At 40.4% G+C, this 14,613-nt stretch overlaps 1 protein-coding gene across 3 annotated transcripts in view; it reads left to right on the forward strand.

Annotated features, from left to right (window-relative positions):
• The first annotated feature begins 1,082 nt into the window (after positions 1-1,082).
• The window catches only part of fbxw4 (F-box and WD repeat domain containing 4), a 57,811-nt gene continuing 44,280 nt past the window's right edge, over positions 1,083-14,613 (forward strand). For all 3 annotated transcript variants that reach the window (XM_040140071.1, XM_040140070.1, XM_040140072.1), the window contains exons 1-5: positions 1,083-1,453; positions 4,174-4,269; positions 5,464-5,649; positions 5,991-6,123; positions 6,388-6,473. In XM_040140071.1, the coding sequence (XP_039996005.1) occupies positions 1,269-1,453; positions 4,174-4,269; positions 5,464-5,649; positions 5,991-6,123; positions 6,388-6,473 (686 nt within the window). In that variant the 5' untranslated portion in view covers positions 1,083-1,268. The remainder of the gene's footprint in view (positions 1,454-4,173; positions 4,270-5,463; positions 5,650-5,990; positions 6,124-6,387; positions 6,474-14,613) is intronic.

The raw sequence follows: 14,613 nt of genomic DNA on the forward strand, positions 1-14,613 counted from the left end.
CTTTGTCGCCTCACAAAGAGGTTCTGGGTTCGAACCTGCCAGCCAGCCAAGGCCTTCTGTGTGGAGTTTACATTTTCTCCCCATCCCCGCGTGGGTTTCCTTGCACAGTCCAAAGACATGCAGGTTAGGTTAAATAGTGATTCTAAATTGCCCGTAGGTGTGAATGTAAACAGGATTTTTTTTGTCTCTCTGTGTCAGCCCTAGGATAGACTGGCTACCTGTCCAGGGTATACCAAGCCTCTCGCCCAATGTCAGTTGGGATCGGCTCCAGCCCCCTCAAGGATAAGTAAAACTTTATAGCTAATGGACAGATGGTTGGAATTAAATTGCATTTAAATTATTAAATAACAAAATTCCACGGTCAAACCATGAGTGATACAACAGTGGTTTGTTTTTGTATAGTATATCCTTACTATGCCAGATAATAAGGATATATTATACGGCAACTGTGTGGACTGAATTTGTGTTTATACTAAAGTCCAGACTGAAGGAGCTTGTCTGTGAAAGTTTGATTGGAATGTTTTTCCACATTTCAACAAAAAAACAATGCTACTGGTAGGATTAAATAAATGCGTATTTTTGTATTTCCGCCATTTTAATACCTTGAGAGTATTATTTAAGGTATTCGCATTGTTTTGGGGGTTATTATTAAATATTACACCAGACGTCATCGAGCCCAGTGACGTGTCGCCGTCGGAATTAAATTGCATTTAAATTATTAAATAACAAAATTCCACGGTCAAACCATGAGTGATACAACAGTGGTTTGTTTTTGTATAGTATATCCTTACTATGCCAGATAATAAGGATATATTATACGGCAACTGTGTGGACTGAATTTGTGTTTATACTAAAGTCCAGACTGAAGGAGCTTGTCTGTGAAAGTTTGATTGGAATGTTTTTCCACATTTCAACAAAAAAAACAATGCTACTGGTAGGATTAAATAAATGCGTATTTTTGTATTTCCGCCATTTTAATACCTTGAGAGTATTATTTAAGGTATTCGCATTGTTTTGGGGGTTATTATTAAATATTACACCAGACGTCATCGAGCCCAGTGACGTGTCGCCGTCGTCATCAGCTGTCAGATGACTGCAGGAAGAGCTTCCTGTTTCCCCGGCGTTGCTGCTCTCTGAAAGGTTGTGCACAGGTTATTTGGTCCAACTCCCGTTGTTACTGTGGAGCAACTGGTGCTGGACAACACACTCCGAGAACCGGACACAGAGTGTGTGAGGAGGGAGTACCAGGGCCGGCTAGCGGGCTCACCATGCTCTTATTCCAGCTGCCAGAGGATGTTCTCTATTATATCTTGTCTTACTTGGACTACAGATCTCTCAGTCGCCTCTCTCAAGTCTGTAAAATCATTTACCGCTTTGTAAACCGGGACGTTGTGTGGAGAAGGATCGCCAAAGAGTTTCTAAATACTGGGATCAGGCGGGACGGGACGGACATGTAAGATGGCCCTGCTGAGAGAGCAGCTGTGTGTTAGCTCAGTGTTAGCCTGTCAGCGTTAGCCTGACACAGGGGCTTCATGTGAGGAGTAACCAGTGGCTGCACCTGTAGCTCTGGTTACATTTACCGACCTGAATATGTTGTGCTGGCAGGGCCACCATGGAACACTGGTCTCTAACAGTAGCATGGCTGTATTTACTCCCTAGGGGGTCCCGGGTTAAGAATTTTTTGCTGGGCCCCTATTGCCCCCCACTGTACATGGCAGTCTCATTATTTCCTCAGGCTCCTAGAAACCAACCAGTACTCTAGAGCTGCAATGATTAGCTGATTAATTGATTAGTATATTGAAAACCTTACCCAAGGTTCTCTGTCTGTTCCTCACTGAGGGGGGAAAACAATGGATAAAACACAACTTTAAAACAAACAAATGACCACCGTATAAACTAAAACAGTTCAGCTAAAACTAGATTTCACACAGAGTCCCTCTACAAGACCCGGGCCATAATGTGGAGCATGGAGGACCCTTCATTGTTGATAATGTACTTAAGTGGAGCAATTTTTCTAACAAATGGGTGATTAATCAAATTATGTGGACCCAAAATATACAAAGTAAACCTGGGGCATTTGGGGCCCCTGGGCAGCTACCCAATTTTCGCAGCTCGTAATCCAGCTTTGGGCAGTGGTACCTCGTTTTACAAGAACCAGTCAGACCATCAGACAGGTTGTAAACAAACTCCCAGGTTAGTACTTATTAGGCAGAGAAAATGAAGGTGCAATTGTGGAATTAGGGATGAGGACTGCGTAGTTGAAGAAAGAGTCAGATGGCCACATACACTCTTACAACTTTAATGACAAGCTCGGTTCATTCATGCTAAAGACAAAATCAGTAGCAAAGAATGACAATTTGACAACGAATGGAGCTGCCTTATATACAGTAAAAGAGTATCAGCAGAGCATCAGCTGTTCCATCATTAGTCTTATTAGTGTTACCATATACGGATTACTGCAAACTATACTAGACTTAACATAGTTTGCCTAGACAAGTTTCCTAGAGTCCATGTCTTCTACCCATATCATCCTGACATTCTCTCTGTCACCAGAACTAAGGTAAGCATGTTCAAATACGAGAGCCTGCTAAACTGATGAAAACTTGTCCCTTATGCTTGTGTAACACTGAATTCAGGGAAAAAAAACATGCTATCGAACGCGAACAGTAAAATGATTACCAAAAAATTGTGATAAGATGTTGTAAACACACACATTTCAGTTTGACCTCCAAATAAAGTGGTCTAGATAATCTAGATAAACTGTTGGTTTGTTTCCAACCTGTCCGATGGTCTGACTGCTCTTGTTTCTTGATCTGCTGGACCAGATGTTTGCACTCAACTAAGAGTGCTAAGGTTTTGTTTTTCAGGGCATTTTATGCCTTAATTATATTGCTGATAGCAGTGGGATGCTACGAAATGAGGGGGGCACCAAGGCACCTTTTGATCTTTGCGTTTTCATTACCAATAAAAATGATGGCTAATACAATGAATAAAGATCCAATTTGTTAGAAACTGGAATTATCCTGTAAGAATACTCAACAGCTTGAGCTACACTGCCATCCCTGTTTCCTCCTTCAGGCCTTTCCCCCAGTACTCTGGTTGCCTCACAGAAGCAGATGATAGTGTACTGATAGTGTAAGTCCTGCTGAGACATCCTATAGATTCTCACAGCGAGACAGCTTCAAGCTGCTTCCTCCTGTTCTCATTCCTCCCCTCTGGCATGGGCTCGCTCAACACATGCAAATGAATATGCTACTGTTCTGAATGAGTGTTGCCTGGTCCTGCACACAGGCCCTGATGCCTTGGACAAGCATGGCATCATTATCAGTATCAGAACATACACATGACTGGGCCCCAGCTTCTGCCTCTCATGTTATCACCCTTCTGCATTAGATCATTTTGCATCATTATGACAGGATTTAAGGTGCAGAAAAGTATTCTTATATTTATTAAAACAAAGATACTGTCTGATGCACAGTGAATTTAAAATTTTAACCTATTTCATGAGGTGTGTCTGCATCTTTTCATCCAAACAACCTCATAACAGAAAATGATAGCTGCTAATTTGTCCCTTGGCCACCGTTGTTTGGGTCAGAGGATCCAGAGAGGTTAAGGTTTGTTTAAGTGTTCATTCAATTACAAAAAAACATCTTTTCTCTCTAGTGGAAAGAGTCATGCAGATAGATTTGGGTTTCTTTGTCAAGGTTTTGAGATTTCTGCCTCCACCCCAATACAGTGGAGGTGAATCACAATTGATTTGCAGTGCAAAAACAAATTTAACAGCGATGTGTCTGTCCTCAATCTGAATGTTGTCTTTTTTCTCTTTAATTCTTTATTTATATATATAGATATATATAGATATAGATATATATAGATATAGATAGATATAGATATAAAGATATAGAGATATATATATATATATATATATATATATATATATATAGATCGATATATATATGCGTGTATTAGGTTCCACCTGGCATCAGATTATGTGCTCTGATTTTGTTTATTTGACTGTGTTGTTAACACTCTATGGAACAAAAAACAGATTGGATGGGGATGCTTTCAAAGGGTCAAATAAGCCTTTTTATTATACTTAGCACTATAACATTCAGCCTTCAATATTCACAGTGGTCAAAACATAGTGATGTTTAGCTGTCTCTGTTATTGCAGATATCCTCACATCCCACTGAAGGAGAGAGTGAAGATAGCTCAAAACTGGTGTGATGGGGTCTGCAAAAGGGCAATTCTTCTCAAATGGAAAACAAAGTGAGTCATTTGCTTATACACTGTTTAAAGGCTGAAACACTTTCATCTTTTTGGCTGGACCACAAAAGCAGGGCCAGCCCTACAAACATGAATGTCCGCGACTGACTGACTGACTGACGGAGTGATAAAGTTACACCATTGGTAAGCCGAATGCCAAGTTACTAAGCGCTGAAGTTGCAACATTTGTCGTTGCTCTTTCAATGAATAGGCGCAAATGGTTTCCTTTGTGTCCTCAGGGGTGTGTTTACAGGCAGTGTTGCCAACTTAGCGCCTTTGCCGCTAGTTTTAATGAATTTTAGCAACCTTTTAGTGACTTTTCTTCACAAGAGCAACTAGCAAAAAATCTAGCTACTTTTTTGGACAACCCTTAGCTACTTTTCATAGAAGAGAATATGGCACCACAACCCCAAGGTCGGGCTTTCCCTTCGCAGGCACACCTCTCTCCTCTCATTAAGTTTATCATACAGCAACTGACGCAGACATGAATGAACTCCCAACTTTCTCTCTGCGTGATCATTTTACAAGTAAATACAGGCGAAATCACAGCACAGCTGTCATCTTTAACTTATGTGTATGGTGAATTTGTCAGACAACATCGCAGTCATAGAGTCAGGATTTTTGCTGTGCAGAGCAGCAGCTTTCGAAATTATTTAGAAGTGACTACTGGTTAACATTTAGTCTCAGTGGGCCGCGATTCCATCACCATTTCATACTTACTCCATTGTCTGACAACAGAAATAGAAAAATGTAAATGAGAACAGATTTATTTGAATTTGGCTGTATTACATTACTTTATATGTGAGCACAGAGAGTATGAGAGAATTAAACAGACAAAGGGCGATCCAGCCATATCCTAGGTTTTGACTTAGTCTTGTTTACTCCTGTCAGGCCATTCCCTCTGCTTCCAGTCTGTATACTAAGTTAGGCTAACGACTAACATCCTGACTGTAGTTCTGTACTTAACACACAGTTATGAGATTGATATCCATCTTCTTATTTAACTCCCAGAAAGTAGGCAAATAGGTTTATTTCCCCAAATGTTGAACTATTCCTTAATCAAACATAACATATTCTTTGCATATTTTACTGTAGTCTCTCACTGTAACTTCATTCATGTTAGCTCTACTCTCATCATTTTTAAATCACTTGCATTTCTCTTAAATCTTGTAAATTTCTCTTATATCTTGTCTTCAGGCTATTGCCATGGTTGCAGCTGGATGGGGATGTACTGTTTTTATCTCAGGCTGCTGAAATTGGAGCATACCATTTGCGCAAAGACTCCGGAAGGCTCCAGCGTAAGCCATTTGAAATCTACTCAGGCCACACTGGTGATGTGTGTCACTTTGTTCTGACGGACTCTCATCTGATCAGTGGCGGAAGGTAACTCATGTTCTCTTTCTTCTTCTTGTGACTTTATCTGCCATAGACAAGATGCATTATTCACTATGTAACAAGAGTATGTAGTACAGAGGTACTAAAGTAATCATTGGTTTCTTCGTATTAAGGAATGATCCATAGCAACTTCACCTATAAAGATTTCAAGAAAGCTTTTACATTTGCTGTTTTAAACACAACAGCGTTGGCGTCTGTCCCAACATGCTGCTTCTCCCTTTTACACAGACGTTGATTTTAGTACCTACTGTACAGTTGCACAGTACTGTATATATTAAGATATCTTAAGATCAGGCTAGTCCTAAAAATAACTCCCCTTTGTTTGTCAGTGATGGCAAGATCCTGGTCCACAGTAGGACGAGTGACATGTCAGTGGAGTTATCAGGTCATAACCAGGAAGTCAACTGCCTGGACTCTAAAGATGGACTCATCATCAGTGGATCCAGAGACCAAACAACACGGGTCAGAACACCTCTACAGTTCAGATTAAGTAATGTAATTCACAGTGCCAATAGTGTTTATTATCCACATTTGTTTCACAAAGAATTAGAATGGGGAATGTAAACCTTATTGCTTTGAAAAATTTAAGATGTTACATTTTACTGCAGATTCAATCCACCATAAGCTTCACTGATGTTTCAGCAGTATGTGCCATATACATATCATAGTATGTCTGCCTATGCAAGGATTATAAATTGTGCTTACTGGGGACTTTTATTTCTCTAGATTTGGACTTTGACTTCCAGCTGCCCCAGAGACACAATTCCCATGTATGACAGAGTGTGGTCTGTTGCTATTAGTCCCACGCTGAGGTAAGGATTTGCTCAGAATCACTCACAAGACTTTGGTTAACAGTAGGCACGAAGAGGTCTACAATTGTGGCCGTGATTGGTCACACAGTTCAGTAAGGTTTCCCTCAGTTAAGCCCTCCTCAGGCACACCTCTGATCAAGTTGACTGCATGGCAACTGACATAAATGTGAATTAGCTTCTGACTTTCTCTCTGAATGATAATTTTACTAGTAAATATAGCCGAAATCACAGCAACACATTGCATTTATAAAATCAGGGTTTTAGCAGAGCAGAGCAGCAGCTTGGAAATGGCTTGGAAGTGACTGCTGGTTAACATGTAGTCTTAATGGGCCGCGTTTCAGTCACTTTTTTATACTTGTTCTGTTGTCTGACGAGAAACAGAAAAACATTTAAATGAGAACAGCTTAGTTGGGAATTTGTCTGTTTTAAAATACTATACATGTGGGCACAGAGAGTAGGAGAACAGCAAACAGATAAAGGGGGGTCGAGCCATTTGCTATGTTTTGACCTAGTCTTGTATATTTTCACGATTATAATTCATCCAAATGTTGTAATTAATGTCATGAAACCAGCCCAGTAGTGGTGTCTCATATTCTCACAGGTAGTTTTCATTTTCATATTTATTTCACTTAGCTGTATTTCAGCTTGTTGTTAAAACATCTTTAAAGTTTTTAATTTAACCTATATAACTTGAAGGCATGGCAATATTTTCTCTCAAATAAGAACGACTGTCTGCATGAGTAAACTTGCTCTTGCAAATCCATCACAATAAATTTTTAAAGGAATAGTTAAACATTTTGGGAAATGTACTCAGCATTCCTTTGACATCTGTTATAGGGTTCAAATGTGCTTTTGATATGGCACTGCACTAGTAGAGTACTGCTGTAGTTCTACTGCAGGTTACTAGGTCACTTGTGTTATGAATGTAAGGATTTCACAGTCAGTCTTGAGGTATCTCCAGTCAGTGCTCCATTCAACTCTGATGCATGTATACATTTTTTACATTACACATGTTTTTTTAAACTGTGTTTTGTGGCTTGCTCATTTAGCTTTCCCTTACTCGCATTGCATGCACAATCATTTCCCATAGTGTTTTTATTTGTAATTTTTTATTTATTGTTTACTGCAGTTTGTAACGGAATATTTCTTGCAAGACCATTTGGTAGAACTTAAAGCCGTATAATAAGACTTTGTAGCAATTAGAGAGATTGAGTACACATTTATAGAAAATAATAAAGGTTAGAATATCCGTAAAGGCATTGACTGAAATGGGCTTGAGAGAGCGGAACCAAATTCTTTGTAGTGGTGGTTTAGGAGTGCCTTTGATTTCTCACCCATGTTTACACTCAGACCACGTAATAAGACACACTTACACACCCTCACTCACAGCAATGATGACATGCAGGCAGACAGATGCAGAGCACTGTAAATGTATCCAGACTTCATCACCTGCTAGTCCAGCACAGAAGCAGGTGATTGTCCATCTGGCAGCAGAGTGGAAACATCACAGGTCCGGGGGGGGTTCCATCTCACTAAATAACTGCGTGTTCTGTGTACATCTTCAGGATTCATTGAAACAAATTACAATACTCAATTACTCCTTTGGTTTCCGCATAGCAAGACACTGCTTTTATAACATGTTCTTCTTTTTTAATGCAATTTGCGATTATCACAGGGATTTTGTTGACTCAATTAAGTCAGTGACATCTTTGCCTAGTCTACCTAACTGGTGAAGCAGGCTGCTCTTTTACTCTTATTATCATCTGCTTTATACTGCTACAGTACTTTTTCAGAAAACAATCTGAAAGACAAAGACAGCTGTATTCTCATGGAGTCAACATAGTTTAAAATAGCTTACGTCAGGTGCTTGGATCTTAGCAAAACTGTCCTTTGGCATACTTGCCCATGTCAAAAATGTGAGGCCCAGCCTGTGAATCTGACTTTAATGGTTGTTTTAAGCTGTCTGTTCTTCAGCAGATACATTTCCAGTACTGTTTAGAGCTACTTCCTGCAGCGGCTCTGATCGTGCGCTGCAGAGTCATCCAATGTGCACGGAACTGCTGTGATTCCAGGCTGCTTTGGAACATGTATATAGTAAGATGTAAAGATTTTAAAAACGTCTACCAACATTCATTCCAAAACCATGTTATTAAAATGGACTCTAACCCTAAATCCGATTTGAATCCTTAAAACCCAATCTTAATCCAGTCATAGCTTGGTCCTTAAGCCCTACAAATAATACCCTTCTTACAACAAAATTAGCACGTATATGCAGGTTTTTTAAAGACGTTTAACTCCCTAAAAACAGGCGATTGACTCCTTTCCCATTGCCAGTAGACAAGTTTGTTGTTCTATTTTATTTCCCGGTGTGTCACGCTCAATGTCACAGACACACCAGTAAACAGAGTTAGTAAACAGTGGAAAGCAGCATGGAGGCCAGTGACTGTTACGGCGGTTACTTTTGTATATCTTTTACTTCAGTCTTTTTAAACTAAACGCTGACTTAATGATGTTTGAGCGCTGCTTGAACGGAGAATGATGGAATTTGTGGCTGAGATAACACATATACTGTAAAAAAACAATAAATGTTCCTAGCTATGGAGCCGATAAATTCCCATGAGTAGTGCAGAGTCATTTGACCCGGCAATGAATGCCGATTGTACCCATTCCCACTGAATGCAAAAGCCTGATTTTAGTGGGTGTTAGTGGGTTTTTCGTCCAGTGTGAAAGGGGCTTAAGTGAGGAGCAGATAAAATATCCTCTTTTCAGTCTAAAACTGTTGCCCCATCAGCATACATGCATGGTGGCCTTGGCTGTCTGGTCCAAGCCTGAGAGTGTCTCTCAGATCTGAGAGGAACAGGCAGCTTATCCACATCATTAATTCTCCAATTTGCTGGCTGAAATAGCAGACTGTGCCTCAGGCCGCTGCCCCCTCATAATGGAAACCTGCTCCCTACCTCTCACTGACCAGCGGCCTGATTAATTAAAACTCTTCTGGAAACCAGGTGTCAACTCACTGATATACCTATAACCCCACTACTGCTCTGCACACCAAGTAACTCACCCCTCCAGCTGGTTCCTGAAAGGAAAATAGAGTTTTTTCACCTCAGTTGTTTAAGCATAAGCCTAACTTAAAATCACAGAGGATATGAAAGAACAAACCACACTAAACCAGACAGTTGAGAAAGTGCTGTATAGCAAGGAGTGAAAGCCCAACAAAACATAGGTGGGTCTGAACTAAAGCAGTAGGGGTAAACTTCCAACACTGTTCTATGATGTGATATCCATTGTTATTCTCTGATATTATGATGCAGTTAGAGTAATTACATGTTAATTGTAGAACTGAACACATTACTCTTACTTTGAATGGTCTTAAAATGTTGTGATCGTTTCATATAGGGAGCCATGGCAGGGTGGGTGCGAGGCCCTGTGGAACCTTGATGTGCAAGGTCCTGATCGCTGACTCGCCTGTGCATCAGTCGCATTACAACACACACACATACACACACCCAGCTAGTTCAAGTTCAGGTTATATGCAAACACAGTTGGAAGTTCTTTTAATTTACATGATAATAAAATATTTAAACAAAAGGGATAAGAACAACCTGATCAACATGAACATCTGTAGTTTTTTCAAGCTTGCAAACAGTCTTTGTGCACACTTGTGCAGCCCCTAAAGCAGCATTCTACACAACCAAATCCGCACCGTACAAACCTGCACCTATTTCAACAGCAGCTGGTTTTGCCCAGTTTCTAACTGATTTCACCTACCTCTATTTAATGCCTAATAAATGTCATGTAAACACCACAGTACCATGGTTAATGGCTTAGATTGAAGAACACACTTGTACCATTAAATGTATGAGCATGATTTACTTATCTTCATGAAAATATAAGACATTGAATACAATTTTTAAAAATTAAAATCACACTTATTTTGTTTTTTTTACAGTAAACCTACTAAAATATGAATTATAAAACATCTTTTCCTGGTTCCCACACTTTCAGGTTGATATCTATAAGTACTAAGGTTTTACTTACAGATATCAGGGTTCCTAGGCATCCTATTGTCTGCTAAACCTACGCGAAACCTCTGCACAACTGCTAAAATGTGCTTTCCAATATTTCAAGAAATAATGTTTGTTTGCTTTTTTTAAACAGATAATCTTTTGGACAAGTATATTAACTACTACAGTCCTGGTCAAAATCATTGGCACCCCTAAATTACAAGTACATAATTCAGAATATCTGCGAACCAATTTTGTATAACCAGAATATTTCATTATAATGGCCAAGGTTAGTGAGCAAAAAAAAAAAACAAAAAACTTGTATAATAGTGAAATAATACAGTTATTGGCACCCTTCACTAATATTTGGTTGCAGAACCTTTGGCAACAATGACAGCCTCTAAACATTTTTTGTGGCCATCTAGAAGCTTCTTGCACCTGTCTGATGGTAGTTTTTGCCACTCCTCCATTGCACTCAAGTTCTTTTAAGTTTGCAGGAGTCCAGATTTCAACTCTTCCCAAAGATTTTCAGTGGGATTTAGGTTAGGACTCATTGCTGGCAGGTTTAAAACAGTCCATCTTTTCCTTTTTCAACCATTCTCTTCCTTTTTATGTAAGGCAAGAAACAATATGGACTCAGGCTATTCAACTCCTCAGCAGTCCAACAGTTTACAGTACTCTCTGGCAAGCAAGCAGCAACACATCCCAGCAACATCACACAATCCCAGCTTCTCCCCATATCCTGCTTTTTTTTTTTCACCTTCTGCAGTGCATCCAGTGTGCTGCCACAGCAAGCAGTGATGCCAATCAATGGCGCTGATTACACACCGCATTATCATCACTAAACTTGAAAGGGAAATCAATTTGTGTAGACCTGATAATCTGTTAACTTAACACTACTCAATCTACCACACACATTCTGTACACACACACAGACACACACACACACACACACACACACACACACACACACACACACACACACACACACACACACACACACACACACATCTCATTCCACCTCTGTTTCCATCCCTTTATTATTGCTGATGTTCTACAGGATATCATCTGAAGGTCTGTTTGTGAGGATTATTGTGGCTGCGGTGAAATGCCAAGGCTAGTGCTGAACGGCTGCCCCCGTGCACGCTCCCTGCCGCCTCAGAAAAGAGAGAGGTCCCATCAGTACCTGTGGATCTTGGCTTTTTTTCCTAATTCAGATTGCTTTTCTCAGTAATATTCCTTTTTCCACACCGTATTGTGTGCTCAAACTCTATGCCCTCTGATGGAGCTCATATTGGACAAGGCACTACAGGAGGTAGCGGGGGTAAAATAGGGTCAGATAAGTTTTTCTCACACTGTTACCTGTGTTTCTTCTGTCTGTTTCCTTCCCTCTGGTGCATAAAATGGTTTTCAGTGGTTCCTTCAAAAACAATATTGAGAGACTCTTACAATGCCAGAAAATGCAATGATTTCTTTTTTATTTATAATTTTACCTGATAAGGTCAATAAATGAATTCCTTATCCTACTTGGCTATTATTGCATCAAGAATACTTTTTTTCAGACCAATTTACTGTTTTTTACTTTTCAATTAAATAAACCAAAATGAGTCTGAGATCGTTAAACAAAATGGAAATAACAAATAATTGCAGTGTACCATGTTTGATTACCATGTATGACACAAAAGAAATGCTAATCATACTTTTTGTTGGTCAGTGGAGTCTAAGAAAGAAATCCAAAATTACACAACTATTTTATATATAAATATATATATACGTAAATGTCCTCCATGTTTACCTGTTGTCTTGTTACATTCAATATAATGTAGATTTCCACAGCACTAATTCAATTAGTACAACAGAGTTGCATCATGCTCATCACTCTGCTGAGAACACTTTCTCTTTCTAACACAAATACTGTTTTTATTCACTCATTACTATTTATTACTTCCACTTTGACATTTTTAGATTGTTGGATGGATGGGCAAATATACCTGCTGATGCTTCTGGACACATCTTCAGTGATCTCCTTGGAATCATGTGGTGTTTTCATGTCTTTGAACATCATACACCTTCCTCCAGGCGACCCAGTTGAGGCTAATCAGACCTCAGCTTGTGTCCAAATGGCTAGCTAGCTACTTTCCCCATGATTGTCCTTTCATGAGCCACATAGGCTCTTCTCCTCCTTTCTGCTTCGATGCCCGATGTACTCTAGCCTCTTGCCAAGGATCATGCTGCCAAGCCCCGGCATCCCACTTCAAACCGGAAGCACCTCACCCTCCAGCCACTTTGCCTACATTCCCCCCCCTCATACTTGGTGAGTTTCCACTTGAAGGCATCCTCCAAGTGATCTTTCCAGGGGACTATAAGCTCCAGCATGATGACTGGCCTTGAGGATTCAGACATGACAACGATATCTGGTCTCAGGATGCTGAGTTCCTTTTAGAGGCCAAGATTCCTGCAGATGTCCTAGCTGAGGTTCCTGGCTGCTCTCTCAATCTGAGGAAGGTGATGGCCTGTTTTGAGGGTCCACTCAACTCCAGCGGGAGTTGAATGGACTTGATCGTGGCCCCTCTCCTAGTTCCTTGGGCAGCAACTCAGGATATGCTCTCGCGATGATCTCTAAGGTTCCATGTTTGTAACCCTGTATGGTTTCATGTTTGAAACCCTATGTGACATGTGCTTTCCATAGTTCAGCCCATGTCACCTTCTTCTCAAGCACATTGTCACACCATGACCAGGTACCCCCTCTGCTCCATTGCCAACATTGTGCATGACCTCTCTCCCTTCTTGCTGATCTTACCTCCCCCTGAACCCGGCACTGCTTCTCCTCTTCTTTTGGGAGTGTCAGTCTGGGAGTTGGAAGTTGGAAAAGATCTCGGCCCAACTCTGCCTCAAGTCACCTCTCCCACCAGTTTGCTGGGGTGCAACCTTGACTCTGCCTGTTGAACGGCTTCCACTGCATGCCATTTTCTCCCGGTCCTCACCTAGATTCCAGCTTTGTCCACCTTTAGGTCAGTTGACTGCAACATCTCACTAGTTTTCGTCACCTTAAATTCTTTTTCCAAGGGTCTGAGTGGCAATTGCAGCTCATTGTTATGGCCTTTTCTGGCTTTTCAGTGCTGGTAAGGACAGTAGATTAAAAACAGAAAACTCAGAGCAGCAGAGTTGTGAGTAAGACATGACTCTGTTGTACTGATGGAATTAGTGCTGTGAAAACTGACACTACATATGGAATTTACCATGTGAGCCATTACATTACACAACTGCCCCTGTTTACTTAGTCTATATTTGTTTGTGCTTGCTACTATTTGAGACTCGACCATTATTTGGATCGGCTTTATTTTAAGAATTTGCAGTATATTCAATTTGTGATGAGTCTCCTGCTTCTGGCTCCTGTTTATACTGCTCATTCTCTCCTCTGTGTGTCTCTCTCCCTCTTACTGCTCTCTCTTTCTGACTGTATACGCGGGTCCAGGCAATAGGAAGTGGGGCAGGTGGTTAGCTAATAGTTGACTAAGGTGTTTCCTGTAGACACTGCTCTCATTCAAACAAGACCCAACAGGTTGAAGTGTGGGCTGGGCAGCTGCAGAGCAGGTAGCAGCAGGTCACGGCTGATAAGGTTTCTTGGATCTTTCTGGCTTTGAGCGCAACACTTGGCTGGTTGCCCGTCCAGTTCATATTTATCTTCTGTGGACATGAAATTTGGTTTTGGATTGGGAGATCTCTCATCAGTTTTTTCTTCCAGATTGCCAGTCTGCATCCATGGTGCAGCTAGCTGCTGCTAAGTATAACAGTGGTGGAGATGAATTTTTCACTGAGAAATTATGCAATCCTTTTCATTACAATGAAGCAGAAACAGGAATTTGTATGTTAATGTAGCTTTAATGGTCACTTATGCCAAGTATCAAACAGCCAGTAATGAGTATGTTTACATGAACATTAAAAAGTCTTGTGGTTTTGCGACGCATCCTGGATTTTATTGTATTTGGGACATGGTGTTTGTATGGAACATATGGAAACCTGATTATTCATATCCTTGTTTATATGATCATAACAGTATCTATCTATTATTCTGATCATCTGCCTGCGGGTTCATTTCTTTGCCGATTTCTGTACTGTCTTTAAAGCAACAG

The sequence above is a fragment of the Xiphias gladius genome, chromosome 11, assembly GCF_016859285.1.
Source record: "Xiphias gladius isolate SHS-SW01 ecotype Sanya breed wild chromosome 11, ASM1685928v1, whole genome shotgun sequence".
Lineage (NCBI taxonomy): Eukaryota > Metazoa > Chordata > Actinopteri > Istiophoriformes > Xiphiidae > Xiphias > Xiphias gladius.